The following is a 25,000-nucleotide window of genomic DNA, read 5'->3' on the forward strand; positions in this document are numbered from 1 at the left end:
AGTCTAATATAGTTTAATAATGTACAGTATGGTATCCTCTGCAGTCTAACCTGGCAGTCTAATATAGTTTAATGTATATATACAGTATGTATACAGTATGGTATCCTCTGCAGTCTAACCTGGCAGTCTAATATACAGTAGTTTAATAATGTACAGTATGGTATCCTCTGCAGTCTAACCTGGCAGTCTAATATAGTTTAATGTATATATACAGTATATGTATGTGTATGGTATCCTCTGCAGTCTAATGTAGTCTAATATAGTTTAATGTATATATACAGTATGTATACAGTATGGTCTCCTCTTATAACCTGGCAGTCTAATATAGTTTAATGTACAGTATGTGTACAGTATGGTATCCTCTGCAGTCTAACCTGGCAGTCTAATATAGTTTAATGTATATATACAGTATGTATGTATATATGGTGTCCTCTGCAGTCTAACCTGGCAGTCTAATATAGTTTAATGTACAGTATATGTATGTATATATGGTATCCTCTGCAGTCTAACCTGGCAGTCTAATATAGTTTAATGTATATATACAGTATATGTATGTCTATATGGTGTATATATGGTATCCTCTGCAGTCTAACCTGGCAGTCTGGAGTCGCCGGTGCTGAGGAAGCCTAGCGTGCCCACACGGTAGCCCACGGTCACCACGATGACTTTGCCGCGGTCCGCCATCTCCTTGCCGTCGTACACAGAGTTGCCCATGAAGCTGAGGTCGTTGGAGGCCCCGAGGAGGAAGGCACCCCCAAACAGGTACACCATCACGGGCAGCCCAGTGGACACTGCTCAGGACACATGAGGAGGAAAGCATCAGAACACAGCAGGACACATCGGGACGCAGCAGGACACAGCAGGAGACATGAGGAGAAAAGCATCAGAACATGAGGACACAGCAGGACACATGAGGAGAAAAGCATCAGAACATGAGGACACAGCAGGACACATGAGGACACATGAGGAGAAAAGCATCAGAACATGAGGACACAGCAGGACACATGAGGAGAAAAGCATCAGATCATGAGGACACAGCAGGACACATGAGGACACATGAGAAGAAAAGCATCAGAACATGAGGACACAGCAGGACACATCGGGACGCAGCAGGACACATGAGGACACATGAGGAGAAAAGCATCAGAACATGAGGACACAGCAGGACACATGAGGACACATGAGGAGAAAAGCATCAGAACATGAGGACACAGCAGGACACATGAGGACATACAGTACTGTATGAGAGACGGAGAAAAGTCTCAGGTCTGGTTCACAATACTATGGCTCTGCTATTTAATAGTCTATTCATTCAGCAGTGTATTAAGACACCTTTTGTGATATCTAATTTCAAACATAGTAAAAACACTAGACACAACAAGAATACTAAACCAATACGGTGTGCTGTAAACAAAGGGAAAGCTGTATGACATTGCTAGCATTGCCTCAGGCCAAGGAAGACAGAATTGATCAAAATCATAATTCAGCTGCCCCTTGTTTTCTGTTCAAGGTGAGAGCTGTAAACACAGCTCAGGACTTACGATTAGATTAAATGTCAGTGTTGATGCATGTCAAGCGAAGCGGCGCACCTTTTCTGCCTTGGGGGACGAATACGTTGAGGTACAAGCAGTCCTCGCTGCCGTGGGAACCCGACTGCATGAGCGTCACCTGCAGGCACCTGTCACGGTACTGGGTGGCTTTCAGAACACCTGTGTCAAACACAGCCCAGAGGCAGTGCCGTTAGTGGTCTACCTGAAGCCCCGTGGGGTCCAGATATTTGAGTGATCTACCGTACCTGAAGACCCGTGGGGTCCAGATATTTGAGTGATCTACCTGAGGACCCGTGGGGTCCAGATATTTGAGCTAAAACCAATCCAGAAAATATCTAGGAAATATTTGTAGTTAGTTTTGATTGCCCAAGAAGACTGAAAGAGAATAGAGATCTCCATTGAGAAAACACTTTTGTCTAGATCTACACTTAATCTTTGTGCAGATATCGTTAATCATCTAGCCCCACACTTCACCTCAACACAGACTAAAGTCCCTAGACCCTAACCACATCCACCACCTGACAATACTTCTAACTACAACCCAAAGTCTAAGCCTACCCAGTAAGTAAGTTTTAAAAAGTCTTTCTTTACCATCCCATCCTGGGTGGGGTTTGGGCTTTTCGAACCTAGCTGGGACGTCTGCGAAGGGAATCCCCTTGAATACGTCCACGGAGTGGAATAGCCCCATGCGGTGGTTCTTGCCCTCGACCAGTCCCCCCTCAGTGGACACGGCCCCCAGCTACAGGACAGGGAGCACAGGGCAGGGTCAGCCGGCTCACACACGACACTTACAGATATGACAGGAGTGTGTGTGTGTGTGTGTGTGTGCGTTGTTTAAAAGCATTACTATAAATCCATTTAAGAAAACATTTCTATTATTAGCACAGTTGTTGTTCATACATCAATGTAATAAACAACATTATTACAAAGTAACAATTGTGAAGTAATTGTCAAAGATGATGCCACCATGGTACTTACACTGGCACCTGCGGTGGAGTCCACACACAGGGCCGTAGCTATAAGAATCAGTCCAGCCACAGACATCCTGACAGAGGCCCTCGTGAACACAAACACTCTGAGTAGCTGGGGCTCTACCTGCACCAGTACACACTCTCTTTCCTCCCGCTGAGGGAATGGCCTTTTATACGGCTGCGCTACCTTCCAATATGACCAGGGAGAGAAAATAAATGACCTTCAGGGCTGCGTGTTTGCATGGTCAGATATACAGTACATGTGCTCGACCAATAGGATTTTAGTGTAATCAATTTCCCTTAACTAATCACTTTGGAAGTGGGTGCTCTGCAAGTGTGCATGTCATGTATCTTATCTAATTCATTCATTTATATCTAATTACATATCCTAAGACACTGTTTACTTTGGCTGGAGGATGACATACAGTACAAGGCACTTGCCAAAACATCTCTAATTTGATTAAGTATCTGCTGAGTCAATGGAAATTTGATCAAGATGCAAGTTAGATGAATATACAGTCTGAAATGGATTTAATCACCAGCGTGTTATCTTCAGTAGTTACACATTCCCCAACATCTTTGGCGAGAGCAAACAGGAGTGATGAGAAAGCGTCACCTGGCAGCGCCCCTTTAATCCTGGCCACCGTATTTCATAACAAGCTGTTTACACCTGCCGCCAGCTGTGTGCTTCACAGCCAAAGAGGTCTCCTCTAATCTCCACAGATAGCACCTGTTGATGCCAAAATTATGCCCACTTACAGAAGATCAACTTCCAATGGGTGTCCCTTGAGTAGCATATGGAAACTGGCACACACCGCACACGCCCCCACCACCTCAGATTATCAAACTGACCAGTGTGTGGTGTGATGTAAATGTTGTCTACACCTAAAATGATGAGGTATGATTTGAAAGTGTATGAGGCATAGTTTTAAGTTTCCAAAGCATCTGTACTGGCATGGCAGTTCCATCAACATAATTTCAAGAAAATACACATTTGAATAGCAACAGAAAATGCTAAATACTGAGAGCACAATAAAGTGCTCTATGTGTGTTGCTGAGGTCTGGTAGTTGGGGTTAGTAAAGGCTACATGGTGCTGGGTCCCAGCATAGAGCAAGTCTGTTCGGATGATGAGTGCTTATGAGCGCCTATGTGGTGCCATCATGACAATAAAATAGGGTGCCATCATGACTGTATAAAATAGGGTGCCATCATGACTGAATAAAATAGGGTGCCAATCATGACTATTTAATAGGGTGCCATCATGACTGTATAAAATAGGGTGCCAATCATGGCACCCTATTTAATGACCAAACTTAATGACCAACATTATCATCATTCACAGGGCCAAAATGTCAAGCAGTGACCCTGGTCTGGTCATATGCTAAGTTGTGTTAGTAGCCTAACCTATAGTGTAGTCTAGCTCTGTGACAGTTGAAGACATTTTATCAATCCATCTGACCTGGTAAACACAACCTATTATTAGGCTACTCAGAGAACTGTGCAGTGAGAGTGTTGTAGACTAGCCTACCCTTGGCATCATCATACAGCCTACTTTTGGTAAAACAATTATATAAAAAAAATAAAGGCCTATTGTATGGCAACCTTTATGTTTACGTTAATGTGGTCAAAGTTACATGTAAATCCCAAGTTTTTATTTCAAAGAAGAGAAACAGAAGATGATAAGACAACTCACTTGACCCACCAAGGCGTCATGGATGGTGAATAGCGGAAAAGCGTCACCTGGGTTTTAAGTGGTTTAAGGCGATCATGTAAGCCTAAGGTGTTCATCTTCAATTTGAAGACCTCATTCATAACGGGAGGAAGTCATTTCAAATCAATGCAAAATAAATATATAAACAGCTATATACAACAGAAAGAAACGTATAAATCTTAATAACAAAGGAAAGAGCTTTAATTAAAAACGTTTAAAAGTAACTGTCAATTTATCATCGCGCAGAATCACTTTGGCCGAGTTCCAAGATTCATAGTCCAAATTTACAGTGCGCATGCGTCGATTCTCGGTCAATCATGTCCAACCTGCTGCATGCATGCCGCGGGAGGTAGTGAGTAGAAAGTAAGCTGTCAACTGCATGTCTGACGCGGTTAACTTTTCAGGACTTCCGGCCACACAAAGACCTTGAACACGCCAGCAGCGAAGAGTCTGTTGTTCCTGGAGGCATTTAATTTCCAGTCCGTGGCTCAAAAGTTCCGCTAGATACACAGCTAGACATAAGCTAACGTTGCTAGCTGGCTAACGTTAGTTGAGAAATTTCCAAGATGGCGCCCTTCAGCTGAATGCAGGACGTTTCAAAAGGTAAAATATAAGTAGATTTCAATGTTTAAATGGAATTCTGAACGTTGTAGACGGTAAAGATGCAGTTTTACTGTTGAGTTTGTTCGTTCCCTTCACTTGTCATAGTTGTCATACATGCCTATCTGACTTGGTGTTGAGCATAAACAACCAAGGATCCACGTCCGTCCAGTTCAAGTGCTAACGTTACAGGTCCAGAGTTTATGCCTGCTTCCCTGATAACTGAGCTCTTTTGCAATCGCTTGCTAGGGGCTATTTGAAGCGAGCCCAATATTTCTTTGAAGAAGCACAATGGAATGTACTGTTGATGGCTAGCCACAGGTCAGATGATCCTCATGTCAAAACTGACATGGAATACCTCAAACATATCCGACAGTCCTAAATAAACATTGCACCTGTCAACACATCAGAGCCTCCTACACGGTGGTCTCATAGCTTGCTTCGTATATTGCGTTACGTTGAAAAGTAGCGTAACATTGTCTTTGATAATGCGCTCATTTCAGAAGGCTGTAAATCATGACGTGACCCTGTGAAATTCTTGCGGTACTCACATGCGCGCCTCCCCTGTCCCAGAGGTCGCAGCCTCAGCCCGTCGGTGACGGAGAGCTAAGCCGAGTCCTCGCCTCTGTCCCACCGCCGCCAACATGGCCAAGGAGCAGACCAGTGTGATCGACCTGCTTCCTCTTCTGGAGTCCACGGACCTCCAGCAGCTGCAGCAGACCAGACAGCTGGTGGAGGACCACCTCAGGGCAGGTACACGTTTACACACGCACACACACACACACACACACACACACACACACACACACACACACACATTCATTCATGCACATTATAGGTGCTTCTCAACATGCCTCCTCGATCCTCTGCTTGATCCCCGAGGGGCGTTCCCACTGATCTATAACTAACACTGGATAGACTATCCCATTGTTTTCGCCCCATCATTCTTTATGTAGATCAGTGAGGATCGAGGCCCGAGGAGCGAGGGAGGACGTAGAACAGCCCAAATGAGAGGCTCTCTCTCTCTCTCTCTCTCTCTCTCTCTCTCTCTCTCTCTCTCTCTCTCTCTCTCTCTCTCTCTCTCTCTCTCTTTCTCTCTCTCCCCCTCTCTCACACACACCACTGTTCAGTTCCCAACAGTCACTAGCAGAAGTGAGAGGCTGATGTGTACCATTTCGATATGTATTCAACTGTTCACCTTCTTAAGTCACTGGCACCCTCATTGTGTTGATATTGCACTTTAGCATTGTGTGTGTGTGTGTGTGTGTGTGTGTGTGTGTGTGTGTGGCAGAAAAGGGCTCAGTGCTGCTGAACGGTCTGGTGGATTATTACCTGGAGTCTAGCTCCCCTCAGGCTCTGCTGATCCTCACTGCGGTGGGCGAGCCACAGCACAAGGTGAGATACACACACAGCACAGCACATTACAACAACACAGCACAACACAGCACCACAGCACAACACAGCACAACAGCACAACACAGCACTACAGCATAACACAACACAGCACTACACACAACACCACAGCACAAGGTGAGATACACACACAGCACACCACAGCACAACAGCACAACACAGCACTACAGCACAACACAACACTACAGCACAACACAACACCACAGCACAACACAGCACTACACACAACACAACACCACAGCGCAACACAGCACTACAGCACAACACTACACACACCACCACAGCACAAGGTGAGATACACACACAGCACACCACATTACAACACCACAGCACAGCACTACACACAACACCACCACAGCACAAGGTGAGATACACAGCACAACACAACACAGCACAGCACAGCACAACACAACACAACACAACACTACACACAACACCACAGCACAAGGTGAGATACACAGCACAACACAGCACAACACAACACAACACAACACAACACCACAGCACAACACAACACAACACAACACCACAGCACTACAACACCACAGCACTACAACACCACAGCACAAGGTACCACATTACAACACCCCACAGCACAACGTCAGATACACACACAGCACACCACAGCACAAGGTGAGATACACACACAGCACACCACATTACAACACCACAGCACAACACAACACCACAGCACAAGGTAGCACAGCACACCACATCACTACACACAACACCACAGCACAACGTCAGATACACACACAACACACCACATCACTACACACAACACCACAGCACAACGTCAGATACACACACAGCACAACACAACACTACACACAACACCACAGCACAACGTCAGATACACACACAGCACACCACATCACTACACACAACACCACAGCACAACGTCAGATACACACACAGCACAACACAACACTACACACAACACCACAGCACAACGTCAGATACACACACAGCACACCACATCACTACACACAACACCACAGCACAACGTCAGATACACACACAACACACCACATCACTACACACAACACTACAGCACAAGGTCAGATACACACACAACACACCACATCACTACACACAACACTACAGCACAACGTCAGATACACACACAGTACCACAGCACCAGTACCATACACCAGCACAACACAGTTCACACAGCACAACACAGAACCACATCTTTACACACTTCACACAGCTCAACACAGTTCACACAGCAACCTTTTCATAACACATCCACACTGCAGTCTACACACCACTCATCACTTCATCATAACACACCACGGTTGGGCCTCTTCATCCTAAACCTTTTTTGCCAGCAGAAGTTTGTTCTTTTTCTCTCTCTGGCAAACGGCAAACATGTTTTGTTTCTCAAAAACAACTTAAGTAAATCAGTAACAGCATTTATTAAGTCACACATGAGATTTCGGTAATCAGAGGCAATGAAGACGTGTGATAACTGTGCAGGTTATTTGAGCTGGGAGAGATGGAAAGCAAACAACACAGCTGGAGGTAGACGTGTCACGTGTATCCTCTTGAGAGAGTGTGTAAAACACTGTTGTGACCGGCTTGGTCCAGAGAGACCGCTTACTGGATGCCTGCCATCGTCTCTTGCTTCTGGAGGATCATCTCCTGATCATCTCCTTGTGATCTAGTCATAATGCCCGTGTTTAGTGCAAACATGACGTACGAATTTGTATGAAGACCCCCTTGTTATCAATGTCCAACACACTGGCTAGTGCCGGTTTAACCCAGTGTGCCGATAACTGATCCAGACATGTATTAGAAATGTCAGAGATGCCATCATGCCTCACATTGTTGGTCGTTTATCATCAACAGTGCATTTGAAGCCGTTATTTTAAGGTAAATTAGCTACGTATATGGTCGCCATGAACTAGCCTTCAGCTGTGTGGTGATGTGAGTGGTCAGCTGCAGATGAGCAGTGAGACATGGAGGACAGCACAGGCTGGAGCATCCCAAGGCCACTGACTGGCTGAAGCAAGTGTTGTTGTTGTTGTCAACAGGCAGACATGCCTCCTGGCTGGCTCGCCACAATTACGTAATGTTGGACGGCATGATGAAAAGGCAGCTGCCCAGCCGTCCTCTGTGCACTTTCTCTGTCTCTTTTGTTGCATATGTTAGTATGTATGACTTTGTCCCTGAACATTTTAAAGCAAATATAGTAAAAACATCCATATCAAAGAACACCAATGTCTTAACTGTAATGTTGTATTATCACTATTGTGCTTGATGGAATTGCCTGAACACAGTGGGTTTTGAACACTGTGTGTGAGCACAACAAGGCGGCATCAGATCTGCAACACTCTCCAGCCTAGTGGAGCACACTTAAGTGAGCAGCCATTGGGGTCAGTGATACCCCAGCAGCAACAGAGACGGAGCCCTTTTATTAACAGCACTGCTTGTCCTGTCTCTGTGTGTGTGTGTGTGTGTGTGTGTGTGTGTGGCTGGGTGTGCTTGTGCTTTTCTGTCTTTTTTGTGTGTGTGCTTGTGTTTTTCTCTGTGTGTGTGTGTGTGTGTGTGTGTGTTTTCAGCCGCTCCTGGAGAAGCTGAACGAGTGCCTGGGCCGTCAGACGTGCCGTCTGGCCTCCCTCACCCTGCTGGCCCACGTCATCCGCCGCCAGCCGCCCTGGATCCACACCATCCCCCGCTTCCCCCTCTTCCCCGCGCTGCTCAAGTGCCTCAAGGTACAGTACCGCCCGCCGACCACCACCCACCCCCCGCACCCGCTCAAGCACAGCACCCTCGCTCCCTCCTTCCCTTCCTCCCTCGCTCCCCCTCTCTCTCCTTCCCTCTCTCCCTCATTTCCTCACTCTCTCCTTCTCTCTCTCCCTCCTTCCCTTCCTCCCTCGCTCCCTCCTTCCCTTCCTCCCTCGCTCCCCCTCTCTCTCCTTCTCTCTCTCCCTCATTCCCTCACTCTCTCCCTCCCTCCCTCCCTCTCTCCCTCACTCACTCACTCAATTCCTCGCTAACTCTCCTCCAGGCTCCAGGTTGTGCTCTTGTGCGTCTGTATCCACACAGGGATGGGGGAGGTGGGGGAGGAAAGGAGGAAGAGAGGAAGAGAGGAAGGGAGGAAGAGAGGAAGAGAGGAAGGGGTCATGTGGATGTAGCCGGGCTGTCGAGTTGAGGAATGTCTTTTCTTCAGACAGCTCAGCTCCGCGCAGCGCCCCTGTCCCCTGTGCTCGTAATGCTTGTGTGCTGCTGGTGCTTCCACATGGCTGCTCAGGGAGGAGATGTTGTGTCTCGGGGCCGAGTCTGTACTCCTAGTAGGGCCAGCTCCAGTGTGGCCCAGGGCACACACACACACACACACACACACACACACACACACACATACAGGGGCACACACACCACATGGCTGCTCAGGGAGGAGATGTTGTGTCTCGGGGCCGAGTCTGTACTCCTAGTAGGGCCAGCTCCAGTGTGGCCCAGGGCACCTACAAACGCTGTGCTGGACTAGCCTGTGGGTCACTGACACTGAGACTTTCTTGGAGTGTGTGTGTGTGTGTGTGTGTGTGTGTGTGTGTGTGTGTGTGTGTGTGTGTGTGTGTGTGTGTGTGTGTGTGTGTGTGTGTGTGTGTGTGTGTGTGTGTGTGTGTGTGTGTGTGTGTGTGTGTGTGTGTGTCAGACTGATTGTATTGAAAGTGTGTGTGCATAACAGTGATCTATCTAATGTTGCTGTGGTATGTGAGTAGGCCGTGCCAGAGGGTAGTTGTGGTGTGTGTGTATTTGTGGATGTGTATTTAGGTCAGCATGTAATGTGTATCAAGTAACTGTGCTGATAATCTTTCTAAATGCATTTGCTACAGATGTGTTGGGTGCTTGATATGATATATAATGCAATGTCAAATATAATGAGTGTGTGTATGTAATATAGCTCTCTGCGCGTTTGTTTGTGTCTGTGTATCTAATGTAACTGTGTGTGTGAAGGTGTGTGTGTGCGTGTGTGTGTGTGTGTGTGTCTGTGTATCTAATGTAACTGTGCGTGTGTGTGTGTGTGTGTGTTTCAGACGGACTCGGACACGGTGGTGCTGATAACGGGAGTTCTGGTGGTGACCACGCTGCTTCCCATGATCCCTCAGCCCAGCCGCCACCTGCTGGACGAGCTGTTCGACGTGTTCGGACGCCTGGCGCGCTGGACGCACAGGAGCTCAGGTATAGAGATTGAGAATGTGACGTAAAACGCAACGCATTTTGGGAATCGTCATGTTTCAGAGGTGACAATAAGGCGAGGAATGGCATGGATAGCAGCACTAAGGAAGCGCGAGATTATGTTCTGTTTTTCACACAATTTTTTCACGCTTAGTTTTCATTATTATCATGCCAGATCATAGACCCAGAACACTAGTTTACATGGGCTGGTACTGGTCCACACGTGTTCAGACGCACAGGAGCTCAGGTACTGGTCCAGACAACACCTGGAGCTGGACCGGTCCCCTCGGCACATCTGGGTCAGATCCATCGCAACTCTGTGGAGAAGCTGCGACCTCCTGTGCTAGCGCCAGTCAAAGTCCCAGCGCTGCAGATTTATAGGAGATGAATCTCATGTTCTCTACCTCTCAGGCTGTAAACTGCATAGACAACATGGCATCATGCACTTGTGTTCTGCAGAGATGAAGTCCGAATTGGTCAGCTATAGAGGCAGCATTGGTTTGGTCAGCCATAAAGGCAAAATTGGATTGGTCAGCCGTCAAGGCAACATTGGAAGCATAGACTGGACAGCAAGTGCTTCTTGGAGCCAAAGCATACAGAATAAACAGTATCGACCGGCTGGTCTTCCCAGAATTGGCAGTATTTGGCGGAATTCGCCACTGCCTTTTAGTCACTTCCGGTCAAGCATAGAGAATCAACAGTATCGACCCGGTCTTCCCAGAATTAGCCGTATTTGGCGGAATTCGCCACTGTCTTAGTCACTTCCGGTCGCATCCCTTCTGTTGTGTTCTACAGTGCAAGACCTGTGATAAAGATCCCACCTGCCCTTCTGACGTGCGTCAGAATTAGTCATAGCGCTACATCAGTACGGCAGGACAAGGCTGGACTGCTGCCAGCACCCACCCCGGCCACACACACACAAGAGACTCCGAGTCATTGTCCTGAATTAAACTGCGCCATTAACGTCAAGTCAGCTGGAAGAAGAGGGGAGGGAGCTCTTTAGCGCTGATCTCATAGAGCAGTGGAGCACCGTGCACCGGTACTGCAAGAGTAGCGCCATACCCAGAAATGGAAAATGTCACAGTGCCTCATTTTATTAATATCAATATTTAAGAGTTACCGCGTTCTTTTTGAGTTACAGTTAGCGTGTTCACAAGGCATGAGTCTAGTGCCTCCCCTAGCCTGCACATCTTTTCCCCTCACACACACACACACACACACATGCATGCACGCATCTCTGAAGTTTGTGTTGCTGACCTGCCTACATGTAGGCTATGAGATTTAGGTCATTTAGGCCTACTGTTGCATTTAATGCAATTTCAGAAATAGGTCATACATTGAGAGGATGGAGTTTCTGTCACATTGAGAGGATGGTGTTCTTGTGTGTTCGTGTGTGTGTGTGTGTTCAGGGAGCAGTCCTACTGTTCGTGTCACACTAAAAGGGTGGTGTGTGTGTGTGTGTGTGTGTGTGTGTGTGTGTGTGTGTGTGTGTGTGTGCGTGCAGGGAGCAGTCCTACTGTGTTGTCACATTGAGAGGGTGGTGTCCTACTGTTTGTGTCACATTAAAAGGGTGGTGTGTGTGTGTGTGTGTGTGTGTGTGTGTGTGCGTGTGTGCGTGCAGGGAGCAGTCCTACTGTGTTGTCCATCCACCTGCACGCCGGCATCTACTCGCTCTTCCACCGGCTGTACGGCATGTACCCCTGCAACTTCGTGTCCTACCTGCGCGTCCACTACAGCATGAAGGAGAACCTGGACACCTTCGAGGAGGTCGTCAAGGTGAGGCTGCCTCTCGGCCACCGTACAGCCACATGGACAATGGAGCCTTTTGGTCTTATGCACTTGCTGGTTCCTAACACCGTGTCCTAACAGGATCTGGTCTTATGCACTTGCTGGTTCCTAACACCGTGTCCTAGCAGGATCTGGTCTTATGCACTTGCTGGTTCCTAACACCGTGTCCTAACAGGATCTGGTCTTATGCACTTGCTGGTTCCTAACACCGTGTCCTAGCAGGATCTGGTCTTATGCACTTGCTGGTTCCTAACACCGTGTCCTAGCAGGATCTGGGCGAGCGACTGTCAATGTTGTCTGTCTATGCTGAATCTGCTAGATATGCCCCTTCTATTGCATCATATTTCTCCTTCAAAATAGCAGAGCTCAGCGAGTGACAGAAAGAAAATAGAAAGCGGGCGTCCGACAAAAGTTCTCTCAAAATGTTGCGTTGCATCACGCTGCTCAGGACACTCGATTGAAAGCAGTGTAGTTAAAGTTAAACAGATTTTAGCACTGATGTTTGCTCGCATCACATCCGGTTAGGACAAGGTGTGAGACGGTACATATGTTATTCTTTGGTTTTGGTTGATATTTTGGAACCAAATCTGCTGTAAAAATCTAGTAAAGACACATCCCGTTGTGTTCATATAGTCATGTACATCTATAGATTTTACCCATGTTTTCGTTGTTTGTACTGTATTTTTGTAATATCATATTATTTTTATTATTATTATTACAATTATTATCTCAGTCACAGTGGTGCACATTATCTAGACATGGCTTTGCATTTCCAGTTGTGGCTGCTAGTGAAGTGCACCTCTGTGTTGTGACTGCTAGTAAAGTGCACCTCTGTGTTGTAAAGCTAGTAAAGTCTAGTAAAGCTAGTGAAGTGCACCTCTGTGTTGTGACTGCTAGTAAAAGTGCACCTCTGTGTTGTGACTGCTAGTAAAAGTGCACCTCTGTGTTGTGACTGCTAGTAAAAGTGCACCTCTGTGTTGTGCCTGCTAGTAAAAGTGCACCTCTGTATTGTGACTGCTAGTAAAGTGCACCTCTGTGTTGTGACTGCTAGTAAAGTCTGGTAAAGCTAGTAAAACCTCTATGTTTCTCTAGCCCATGTTGGAGCACGTGCGGATTCATCCAGAGTTGGTCACCGGAACCAAAGATACGGAGCTGGACCCCACCAGGTAAGTCACACCTGTGAACGCCTCCGGTCAGGTTTAGAAGCCTGCGGAAGTAGCATCCGTGCGGATAATCCCTTTAAATCCCTGTTAAAGACTCACCTCTTTTCCCTCCTTTTTTAAGTGCCAGTGCGTAGTGTCCCCTGGTTACCTTTTGCATTATTTTAACTCCTACAGTTACCCTACAGAACAGGGCTACCATTGCCCTGTTCTTTTTGCCTTTTGCCTTAGGGCTACAGGGCTACCATTGCCCTGTTCTTTTTTCTTTTTGCCTTAGCTCATTCATTTGTTCATTGCGCTTAAAGCATTTTATTGTGACGTCTGTAAATGCGCTATAGAAATAAAAATGGACTTGACTTGACTTGAGGAGAGAGGTTAAGGAATGTGTGCGGTGGTGTGCCCTTGAGGAGAGAGGTTAAGGAACGTGTGCGGTGGTGTGCCCTTGAGAATAGAGGTTAAGGAACGGAAGAGTGCGGCTAACGTGTGCGGTGGTGTGCCTCCAGGTGGCGCAGCTTTGAGACCCATGACATCGTGGTGGAATGTGCCAAAGTGTCGCTGGACCCCAAGGAGGCGTCGTGGGAGGAGGGCTTCTCCAACATGCCCGACATCTTGCCTGTCCACCTCAGCTCCCGCAGCCTGCAAGGCCCCCCCCTGGACCTCAGTGCCTATGGTGAGCCCCCCCACCCCACCCCGATGCTAACAGCTGCTTCAATGGCATTCGTTCTCTATTCATTTTATTGACTGACACTGGATGGTTGCAAACTCCTGATGTAAATGGAAAAGTGTTTTCCAAGACTCAAAAGTGTTGCCTGTATTTGAACTAACTACGCAGAAAACATGATCCTGCACACACCAGAAGCCTTTCAACTGTGTTGTAATGACAAGGGTTCCCTAACGAATGTCTTAAAGTGACAGGCACTCAATTACACCTACCTACACTACCAACATTACTACCCCCCACCTCCACAATAACACATCAATTGAGCAGTGTTACATGCCTTTTTATTCTGTTTATAAGCAATATTGTGGTTGGTGTTGATTGGTCCTCACCTGAGGTGTCATATGGTGAGGTTGGTGTTGATTGGTCCTCACCTGATGTGTCATATGGAGAGGTTGGTGGTGATTGGTCCTCACCTGAGGTGTCATATGGTGAGGTTGGTGTTGATTGGTCCTCACCTGATGCGTCATATGGAGAGGTTGGTGTTGATTGGTCCTCACCTGATGTGTCATATGGAGAGGTTGGTGTTGATTGGTCCTCACCTGATGTGTCATATGGTGAGGCTGGTGTTGATTGGTCCTCACCTGATGTGTCATATGGTGAGGTTGGTGTTGATTGGTCCTCAGCTGTCTGTTGTGTCCGGCTCTTCTCAGGTAGCCCATGTGTACCTGTGCGGCCTCCAGGTGTGACCCCCGCCAGGCTAGGCCCCGCCCCCTCCTACACCAGCACCCCCCTCACTGCCATCCAGCAGGTGAGAACACACACACACACACACACACACACACACACACACACACACACACACACACACCAGCATCCACCACTGCTATGGTATGGTATCGGCAAGGCAAAGCCAGACTAGTGTATTAAATAAGTTATAAATGAACACAAAGGTAAACACAATGAGATGATACAAATTACCTTAACATAAGTACTTTTAAATGCACAGCAAAAATAAATGCTAACAATTGTAAATAGCATAATTCAAATGTTATTTCTAAAGAGCTAATAGATTGTGTGAGGTTAATGTTCAGTCAGTGGCTCTTGAGAGGGATGGAGAGGGAGAGGGAGAGCCTTGTGTATATTTAGCCACCTCATGCACAGACGCTGGGCTCTGGCTCTTCAGTAATACTTGAACGTATTAGAATATAAATCAGATTTATATTGTATTTATGCAGATTTATATTGTATTTATATATCATGTGGAGATTCTCTGAGGCCAGCACAGATGGCCTTTATGGAGAGAGAGCGCCATGATGCAGTCTGCCCTGATGTATGTGCTGTATTTATAGAGCCATTAAAGAGAGAAGCCAAGCCACCCAGCAGCGCACCTCTTTACAAAGCTGTGCAGATCAGGGGGGAATTTGCCATGTTCATATTGCCATGCTAATATTGCCATGCTAATATTGCCATGCTGATGTTGCCATGCTGATGTTGCCATGTTAATGTTGCCATGCTGATGTTGCCATGCTGATGTTGCCATGCTGATGTTGCCATGTTAATATTGCCATGCTGATATTGCCATGTTAATATTGCCATGTTGATATTGCCATATTGATATTGCCATGGTGATATTGCCATGCTGATGTTGCCATGTTGATGTTGCCATGTTGATGTTGCCATGCTGATGTTGCCATGCTGATGTTGCCATGCTGATGTTGCCATGCTGATATTGCCATGTTGATGTTGCCATGCTGATATTGCCATGTTAATATTGCCATGCTGATGTTACCATGCTGATGTTGCCATGCTGTCTATGAATCTGTGAAATGTGTTTGTTAGAGTTCTGCTGTTGCCATGGGAACTCAGGACTCGGGCTGGAGCCCCGCCTTGCACTGTGGGATGACCACTCCCCCTAGGGGAGCGTCCCCCACCAATCACGTGTCCCAGAGCACCTCCAACCTCTCAGGAAGAGTGGCAAGCACAACAGGTCAGCACACACACACACACACACACACACACACACACCTCTCTAAGGCCACACACACACACACACATAGACACACACACGCACACACCTCTCTAAGGCCATGCAAGCATACACATGTACGCACGCATGCATGCATACACACACACACACACAGACACGCATGCATACACACACACACACACACAGACACGCACACACACACTCTGACTCCTATACACCTGGGGAGTGCACTAGTACACTAGAGCGCACACACTGGTGTCCTTGTGGCATAAATCTGTAGTGGTGTGTGTGATGAGGATGACCAATCTGTACTGTGGTGTTGCGTGGTGTTGCGTGGTGTTGTGTGGTGTTGCGTGGTGGTGTGTGGTGGTCTGTGTAATGAGGATGGTGACTCTGCTGTGTGTGTGTGTGTGTGTGTGTGTGTGTGTGTGTGTGTGTGTGTGTGTGTGTGTGTGTGTGTGTGTAGTGGACGGAAAGCTGCCCCCGCTCCCTGCCCCCGGGACTGGCCCTCTCTCCCCTCAGCCCCATGAAGCCCAGCTCACACACCAGCCTGCCAACTCCGCTCCATGTCCTCAGGTACAGTGGCACTTACACGCACACACACGTCACACACACACACACACACACACACACACACACACACACACACACACACACATACATGTATTTCTGCTCTGCATCCAGACATGTTATTGTTCTGTGCCCCTGATACATCTGTGTTTCTCATCTGTCCCAAAGGGCTGATGGACCTTGTAGTCTTGCTGTGTATGTTGTGTTGTGTTGAGTCATTGTTGTTTCATAACAATGTAAGATTGTCAGTGTATTTTAATTTATTATAGAAGTATAGAGGCTGTATGTTTGATTGGATATGATTAATTACACAGTGTCTTTGCTTGTTTTGGCAGGATGGTGCAGTGATTGACAGCTGTCAATCATCTGTCTTGCCGGAGAGTATGCCAGAACCCAGTGCCTTAGAGAATGTTACGTGCTCCGGTGAGAGAGAGAGAGAGAGAGAGAGAGAGAGTGTGTGTGTGTGTGTGTGTGCGTGCATAACTCTGTTAAAGAAGTGATACTGCAGAATCAATCTTTCTATCAGGAGAGCAACCGCTTGGCCTCGTCTCCCCTAACGCCCTCTGCTGTGCTCCGGGCCTGTAGGTGGCGCTGGTGAGCATGAGGGAATCCTCACTGTGCCAGAGGTGTGTGCCTTTGTTAGCCATCAGGTGGAGGAGGCTCTGAGAGAGGAAGGTGAGTGAGGAACACACACACAGATATTAACACTTCACTTCAGATGCTACCTATATGGACACACACACACACACATACACACACAGATAGAAACACTTCACTTCAGATGCTACCTATATGGTCGCACACACACACACACACACACACACACACACACACACACACACACACACACACATACATACACACACACATACACACACAGATATTAACACTTCACTTCAGATAGAAACTTCCATACAGGCATATTTCATGCATCTGTATGGTCTCTCACACACACACACACACACACACACACACACACACACACACACACCCCAGTCTGGCTCCTGCCTTGTTTCTCAGCAGCACTTGTGCCAACTCCGCCTCTCTGCTCTGTCCAGACGAGGAGTTGCCGACAGTAACGGACAGTGACGTCGGCAGCACTCGGACCCTGCACAGACGGGACACCATGTTCTCCCACAAGCGGCCGTCCAGCACTCGGGTCAAACCCGGCGCCGCTGAGCCCGTCTGCGTCGGCGCCGACTCCCCGGTCTCGCTGTCCACTCCGGACCGGCCCGACTCTGCTGCTGGGTACCAGCCACAGCGCCCCCTGTCGGCCACCTGGCCGTACTGCACCCCCTCGGAGAGCTCCTGGTGGTCCGACGGCGGCGGCTCTGCCCAGCGGGCGCCCGTGCCCTACGAGCCGCTGTTCGACCTGGCGCTGCCCAAAGCGGCCGGCCTGTTCGTGGAGCGGCGCACGGGGGAGGCCCGGAGGAGAGGGGGCGGGGCAGAGGACATCGCCGGGGACGACGAGGCGATGATGATGATGACGATGATGACGGGGTCGGCGGTGGCGTCCTCTCCGCTGGAGATGCTGGACCTGCTCATACAGCAGGGCAGCGCCAGCCACGACCGCAAGCTCAGGAGGTGTGTGTGTGTGTGTGTGTGTGTGTGTGTGTGTGTGTGTGTGCTGGACCTGCTCATACAGCAAGGCAGCGCCAGCCACGACCGCAAGCTCAGGAGGTGTGTGTGTGTGTGTGTGTGTGGGGGGGTGTGTGTGTGGGGGTGTGTGTGTGTGTGTGTGTGTGTGTGTGTGTGTGGGGCTTCATCTCTGGGGAGGAGATTTGCCACCAGCACCTTGACATTCCTGTGTGCACTTGTCCAGTATTGTGTGTAGAAGTAAGCGTGCAGTAGGATTCAGTAGATTATTCAGTAGATTATTCAGTAGGATTCAGTAGATTATTCAGCAGTAGATTATTCAGCAGTAGATTATTCAGTAGGATTCAGTAGATTATTCAGCTGTAGATTATTGAGTAGGATTCAGTAGATTATTCAGTAGGATTCAGTAGATTATTCCGTAGGACTCAGTAGATTATTCAGTAGATTATTCAGCAGTAGATTATTCAGTAGGATTCAGTAGATTATTCAGCAGTAGATTATTCCGTAGGATTCAGTAGATTATTCAGCAGTAGATTATTCAGTAGGATTCAGTAGATTATTCAGTAGGATTCAGTAGATTATTCCGTAGGACTCAGTAGATTATTCAGTAGATTATTCAGCAGTAGATTATTCAGTAGGATTCAGTAGATTATTCAGCAGTAGATTATTCCGTAGGATTCAGTAGATTATTCAGCAGTAGATTATTCAGTAGGATTCAGTAGATTATTCAGTAGGATTCAGTAGATGTGTTTATCCAGAGTGACAGCGCTCACTGGGTTCAGATGTGGACGCATTGCTCCTCTGGCTGTGATGCTACCAGCGCTCCATATACATTACTCCATATACATTACTCCATATGCATTACTCCATATACATTACTCCATGTACATTACTCCATGTACATTACTCCATATACATTACTCCATATACATTATTCCATATACATTACTCCATATACATTACTCCATATACATTACTCCATATACATTACTCTATATACATTACTCCATGTACATTACTCCATGTACATTACTCCATGTACATTACTCCATATACATTACTCCATATACATTACTCCATATACATTATTCCATATACATTACTCCATATACATTACTCCATGTACATTACTCCATGTACATTACTCTATATACATTACTCCATGTACATTACTCTATATACATTACTCCATATACATTACTCCATGTACATTACTCTATATACATTACTCCATATACATTACTCCATATACATTACTCCATATACATTATTCCATATATATTACTCCATATACATTACTCCATATACATTATTCCATATACATTACTCCATATACATTATTCCATATACATTACTCCAAGTGGTACATGTTGTGTGTTGATCAGCGCCTTCATGTTCTCCACATACTACATAGCCAGAAGTGGAGCAGAGGGCCTCGTGTACAGGCCCAGCCCTGTAGTCCATTAGAGCTGGAGGGGAGGAGGAGGGGGGGGGGGGTTAAAGACCCAGCCCAGGGAGGAGGGGAGAGGAGCAGGGGGGGAGGGGAGGAGGGGGGGGGGGGGGGGGGCAGGGGAGGAAAGGAGGAGGTGGAGGTGTAGACGTTTGTCTTTAAGACTCTTTTATGGCTGATGGGACAAGAGCTGAGTTAGAGATGTTTCATGTTTAATGATGTCGTCAACTTAGGAAGTCATTCCTCACCGTGTGTGTGTGTGTGTGTGTGTGTGTGTGTGTGTGTGTGTGTGTGTGTGTGTGTGTCAGCAGACTGATGGAATCAGAGGTGTGTGAAGGTTAATGAGGCGGAATGAGCAGCTCTCTTGTGTCATTATCTTCACCGTTAAACGAGTCTGCCCTCCCTCTCTCCTTCTCACTCTTTCTGTCTCTTGCTCTCATTCTCTCTTTCTTTCTCTCTCTCTTCTAACTCTTTCTTTATCCCTCCCTCCTTCTCTGCCCTCTTTCCTTCTCACTCTTTCTTTCTCTCTCTCCTTCTCACTCTTTCTTTATCCATCCCTCCTTCTCTGCCCTCTCTCCTCCTCACTCTTTCTTTCTCTCTCTCTTCTCACTCTTTCCTTCTCTCTCCCTCGTTCTCTGCCCTCTCCCCCTCCCATTCCTTCTCTTTTCTGCTTACACACTCTCACTCTCATTTTTTTCTCTTGCTCTGCCTTTTCTTATTCTCATGCTTTCTTTCTCTCTTCTCTGCCTCCCTCCCTTGCTCTCTCTCTCTCTCAATTCAATTCAATTCAATTCAATTCAAAGGGAGCTTTATTGGCATGACTCATCAAAGCAGTGTTGCCAAAGCAGACATACAACAATACAAACAGATACAATAAAACATAAAAATTAAGAAAGAAAAGAAAAAAATGTACTTATTTATATATTTACTTATTATTTACTTATATTTATTATAATTATAATGATATTGTTACTATTTGTTTCTCTCTCTCTCTCTCTCTCTCAGGTTGTCAGTGCCAAGCAGGCCAGCTGAAGGTCCATCCCCTGGGAAACAGCATCAGCAGCAGCAGCAGCAGCAGCAGCAGCAGAGTGTTAAAGGCAAAGGTAGAGCATCATCTCTTCCTGCCCTCTCTGGACATCAGCACCATCATCTCCCCATCAGCACCCATACTCTCCCCTCTGACCACTCCCCTCTGTTGACCTTTTGGAGAGACCAGCTTGTTCTGACCACTCTCTCTTAAAGGAGCCTTTGGAGAGACCAGCTTGTTCTGACCACTGTCTCTTAAAGGAGCCTTTTGGAGAGACTAGTTTGTTCTGACCTTTTGGAGAGACTAGTTTGTTCTGACCACTCTCTCTTAAAGGAGCCTTTTGGAGAGACTAGTTTGTTTTGACCTTTTGGAGAGACTAGTTTGTTCTGACCACTCTCTCTTAAAGGAGCCTTTTGGAGACTAGTTTGTTCTGACCACTCTCTCTTGACCTTTTGGAGTGGAAGTGACCTGTCTCTTCTCTGTGCAGTTACCCAATGTGGCACAGTTATAGGGGGGATTGCTGGACAGGACACGTGCAACATGCTACAGGGTAGAGAGGGTCTCTCTCTCTCTCTCTCTCTCTCTCTCTCTCTTTCTCTCTCTCTCTCTCTCTCTCTCTCTCTCTCTCTCTCTCTCTCTCTTTCTCTCTCTCTCTCTCTCTCTCTCTCTCTCTCTCTCTCTCTCTCTCTCTCTCTCTCTCTCTCTCTCTCTCTCTCTGTGTAGGGTGTGTCCCATCACTGCCTGATGGATCTCCAGAGCGTAATGAGTCACACCAGGGTGTCCGGCCACTGCGGCCAGATTAATGAGTGCCGTCCAGCACAGAGGAGGACAGGAGATAGGAGAGGAGAATAGGTGATATGAGGAGGGGAGATAGGAGAGGAGAGGAGTAGAGGAGAGGAGAATAGGTGATATGAGGAGGGGAGAGGAGAGAAGATAGGAGAGGAGAATAGGTGATTTGAGGAGGGGAGAGGAGAGGAGTAGAGAGTAGAGGAGTAGAGGAGAGGAGAATAGGTGACTTGCGGAGGGGAGAGGAGAGAAGATAGGAGAGGAGAATAGGTGATTTGAGGAGGGGAGAGGAGAGGAGTAGAGGAGAGGAGAATAGGTGATATGAGGAGTAGAGAGGAGAGGAGAATAGGTGATATGAGGAGGGGAAAGGAGAGGAGTAGAGAGGAGAATAGTAGAGGAGAGGAGAATAGGTGAGGACAGGACAGGAGAGTAGGTAAGGTGAGGAGAGGAGAGGAGAGGAGAGGAGACAAGAGGAGGAGAGGAGGGAAGAGACAAGAGGAGAGGAGGGAAGAGGATGGGGAGTTCAGTAGAGGAGAGGAGAGGAAGAGGATGTGGAGACGAGAGGAGGAGAGGAAGGGGTCAAGGGGGGTTTTGCAAGCAGGTGCCCGGAGAGAGTAAGGCCCTGTGTCCATCAATCGCGTTTTTTGAGCCGACGGCGACAATGTTCAATATAAGGTCTATGTAGCTCAGCGTTCACAGTGATTGGTGGACACAGCACCTAAAGTTCTCGTCTTGCCTTGTCATCTGGGACTAAAGCTCAACACAGCACAGCTGTGATGACCAATCTGGATGCATCAGGCTCTTGTGCTGACCGTTGTCGTGCATGAGGGACAGAACGTTGGCGTACGCTGCGTACAGCTCGGGAGGTCACAGCAGTGTGGGCACATCAGTGTCCTGCAGCGCAAGCAGGCCCGGTGCCAACACAGCCTCAGGTTTAGCTCATCTCCTCACCCCTTCCTCACCCCTTCCTCATCCCCATCTCTCTCCCACCCACTGCCTGTCAAAGCCTCACTCTCCTCTAATGCAGATTAAAAAGCCCCATCGGTGAAGTAAAAAGTGAAGTGAAATGACTTAAAACGAAGGCTTCAAACTCATTTGACTTTATAATATGGAGAATAAATTCTCTGACATTGCCAATGGATGCCCGGAAGGCTTGATATTGCGCGATGTGACGTGTCATGGTCCATTTAACTGTTTTTTGACGGATTGCGTACCGACTTTGCACTAAATTCCTTTGAATATTGATGTCAAAGACCAGTGGGAAAAATTGCATACAGCTTGTGTTGTAGTTGATCTTGCCTTAGTCTCTGACTACATTACCTGTTCTTGTGATACACCTAGACCCACCCCTCTGAATACACTACCTGTTCTTGTGATACACCTGGACCCACCCCTCTGAATACACTACCTGTTGTTGTGACACACCTGGACTCACCTCTGTGTCTGTGTCTTGTACCCTTCTGACTACATTACCTGTTGTTGTGACACACCTGGACTCACCTCTGTGTCTGTGTCTTGTACCCCTCTGTCTACATTACCTGTTCTTGTGATACACCTGGACCCACCCCTCTGAATACACTACCTGTTGTTGTGATACACCTGGACTAACGTCTGTGTCTGTGTCTTGTACCCTTCTGATTACACTACCTGTTGTTGTGACACACCTGGTCTAACCTCTGTGTCTGTGTCTTGTACCCTTCTGACTACATTACCTGTTGTTGTGATGCACCTGGACTCACCTCTGTGTCTTGTACCCTTCTGACTACACTACCTGTTGTTGTGACACACCTGGTCTAACCTCTGTGTCTGTGTCTTGTGCCCTTCTGACTACATTACCTGTTGTTGTGACGCACCTGGACTAACGTCTGTGTCTGTGTCTTGTGCCCTTCTGACTACACTACCTGTTGTTGTGATACACCTGGACTAACGTCTGTGTCTGTGTCTTGTACCCTTCTGACTACGTTACCTGTTGTTGTGATACACCTGGACTAACGTCTGTGTCTGTGTCTTGTACCCTTCTGACTACATTACCTGTTGTTGTGATGCACCTGGACTAACCTCTGTGTCTTGTACCCTTCTGACTACACTACCTGTTGTTGTGATACACCTGGACTAACCTCTGTGTCTGTGTCTTGTACCCCTCTGATTACACTACCTGTTGTTGTGATACACCTGGACTAACGTCTGTGTCTGTGTCTTGTACCCTTCTGACTACATTACCTGTGCTTGTGATACACCTGGACTCACCTCTGTGTCTGTGTCTTGTACCCTTCTGACTACATTACCTGTGCTTGTGATACACCTGGCCTAACGTCTGTGTGTGTGTCTTGTGCCCGTTTGCAGAGGTGGAGGAGTTGCAGCACCTGCGTAGTCAGGTGCAGTTGCTGCACACGCAGCTGCAGTTTGAGCGTCACAAGCGGGAGCAGCACGCCATCCGCAACCGCCGCCTGCTGAGGCGCGTCATCAACGCCACCGCGCTGCACGAGCAGAACGTCTCCATGGTAACGCCACCCTCGGCCGCCGCACAGCCCCACTCCACGGCAGGCGCCCCAAACAGCCCCTCTAACAGTGTGTGTGTGTGTGTGTGTGTGTGTGTGTGTGTGTGTGTGTGTGTGTGTGTGTGTGTGTGTGTGTGTGTGTGTGTGTGTGTGTGTGTGTGTGTGTGTGTGTGTGTGTGTGTGTGTGCGCCCCAAACAGCCCCTCTAACAGATGGCCTATACGTCTGCTGCTCCTGCTATGGATTATAGTGTAGATATTTATAGAGACATACATTCACCAGGCTGTCTGACAACTCATCCATTTGTTTTGTTTTGTTTTGTTTTCTTTCTTTTTTAAAAAGTAGCATAAGAGCAAAACAAGGTGTTTTTGTAGCAGTCCATTTGTAAATGGGCTGTTTGAGGAGATGCCAGCTGCATGGGGCTGGAGTGTAGTGAGCAAGCAGAAGTGTGTGTGTGTGTGTGTGTGTGTGTGTGTGTGTGTGCAGCCAAACTAAAGACTGTATTGAGCTAACAGAAGTGTGTGTGTGTGTGTGTGTGTGTGTGTGTGTGTGTGTGTGTGTGTGTGTGTGTGTGTGTGTGTGTGTGTGTGTGTGTGTGTGTGTGTGTGTGTGTGTGTGTGTGTGTGTGTGTGTGTGTGTGTGTGTGTGTGTGTGTGTGTGCAGCCAAGCCAAAGACTATATTGAGCTGCCAAGAGCCCACAGTGGTGGACAGCCTGTAGCATCTGTCTGGCTGATCAACACGCGTCTAGACTTAAGAGTACATTTGTCCTGACCCAAGCTTCTCACTCGGACAGAGGGCCAGTTAAACTAATTGTTTATCAATTAGGTGTGTGTGTGTGTGTGTGTGTGTGTGTGTGTGTGTGTGTGTGTGTGTCCGTAAGGCTGCATATACAGTGCCTATAGAAAGTTATCATACCCTTTTGAAATAGTTACTTTTTTTTGTCTTACAGCCTGAAATCAAAACCCATTTAAAAAAAAAATCTTTTCCAGTTTTATTTACAAATGTAGCTGTACAACATCAAAATAATGAAAAAAAAGTCAACAGTT

General features: G+C 47.4%; 2 protein-coding genes across 2 annotated transcripts in view; one reads left to right on the forward strand and one right to left on the reverse strand.

Annotated features, from left to right (window-relative positions):
• Positions 1 to 2,594, reverse strand: part of LOC134088405 (bile salt-activated lipase-like) — a 14,802-nt gene extending 12,208 nt beyond the window's left edge. Inside the window, exons 1-4 of the mRNA XM_062542349.1 lie at positions 2,529 to 2,594; positions 2,142 to 2,289; positions 1,590 to 1,709; positions 594 to 791 (exon numbers count right to left, since the gene is read on the reverse strand). Coding sequence (XP_062398333.1) covers positions 594 to 791; positions 1,590 to 1,709; positions 2,142 to 2,289; positions 2,529 to 2,594 — 532 coding nt within the window. The remainder of the gene's footprint in view (positions 1 to 593; positions 792 to 1,589; positions 1,710 to 2,141; positions 2,290 to 2,528) is intronic.
• Positions 2,595 to 4,537: 1,943 nt separating this feature from the next.
• The window catches only part of tsc1a (TSC complex subunit 1a), a 30,684-nt gene continuing 10,221 nt past the window's right edge, over positions 4,538 to 25,000 (forward strand). Inside the window, exons 1-16 of the mRNA XM_062542348.1 lie at positions 4,538 to 4,836; positions 5,407 to 5,586; positions 6,125 to 6,228; positions 8,814 to 8,966; positions 10,290 to 10,434; positions 12,053 to 12,207; positions 13,312 to 13,385; positions 13,883 to 14,049; positions 14,751 to 14,848; positions 15,880 to 16,027; positions 16,494 to 16,603; positions 16,933 to 17,020; positions 17,183 to 17,272; positions 17,656 to 18,181; positions 20,649 to 20,746; positions 23,800 to 23,957. Of these exons, the coding sequence (XP_062398332.1) occupies positions 5,478 to 5,586; positions 6,125 to 6,228; positions 8,814 to 8,966; positions 10,290 to 10,434; positions 12,053 to 12,207; positions 13,312 to 13,385; positions 13,883 to 14,049; positions 14,751 to 14,848; positions 15,880 to 16,027; positions 16,494 to 16,603; positions 16,933 to 17,020; positions 17,183 to 17,272; positions 17,656 to 18,181; positions 20,649 to 20,746; positions 23,800 to 23,957 (2,223 nt within the window). The 5' untranslated portion in view covers positions 4,538 to 4,836; positions 5,407 to 5,477. The remainder of the gene's footprint in view (positions 4,837 to 5,406; positions 5,587 to 6,124; positions 6,229 to 8,813; positions 8,967 to 10,289; positions 10,435 to 12,052; positions 12,208 to 13,311; positions 13,386 to 13,882; positions 14,050 to 14,750; positions 14,849 to 15,879; positions 16,028 to 16,493; positions 16,604 to 16,932; positions 17,021 to 17,182; positions 17,273 to 17,655; positions 18,182 to 20,648; positions 20,747 to 23,799; positions 23,958 to 25,000) is intronic.

The sequence above is a fragment of the Sardina pilchardus genome, chromosome 8 (genome assembly GCF_963854185.1).
Source record: "Sardina pilchardus chromosome 8, fSarPil1.1, whole genome shotgun sequence".
NCBI classification, from domain to species: Eukaryota; Metazoa; Chordata; class Actinopteri; order Clupeiformes; family Clupeidae; genus Sardina; species Sardina pilchardus.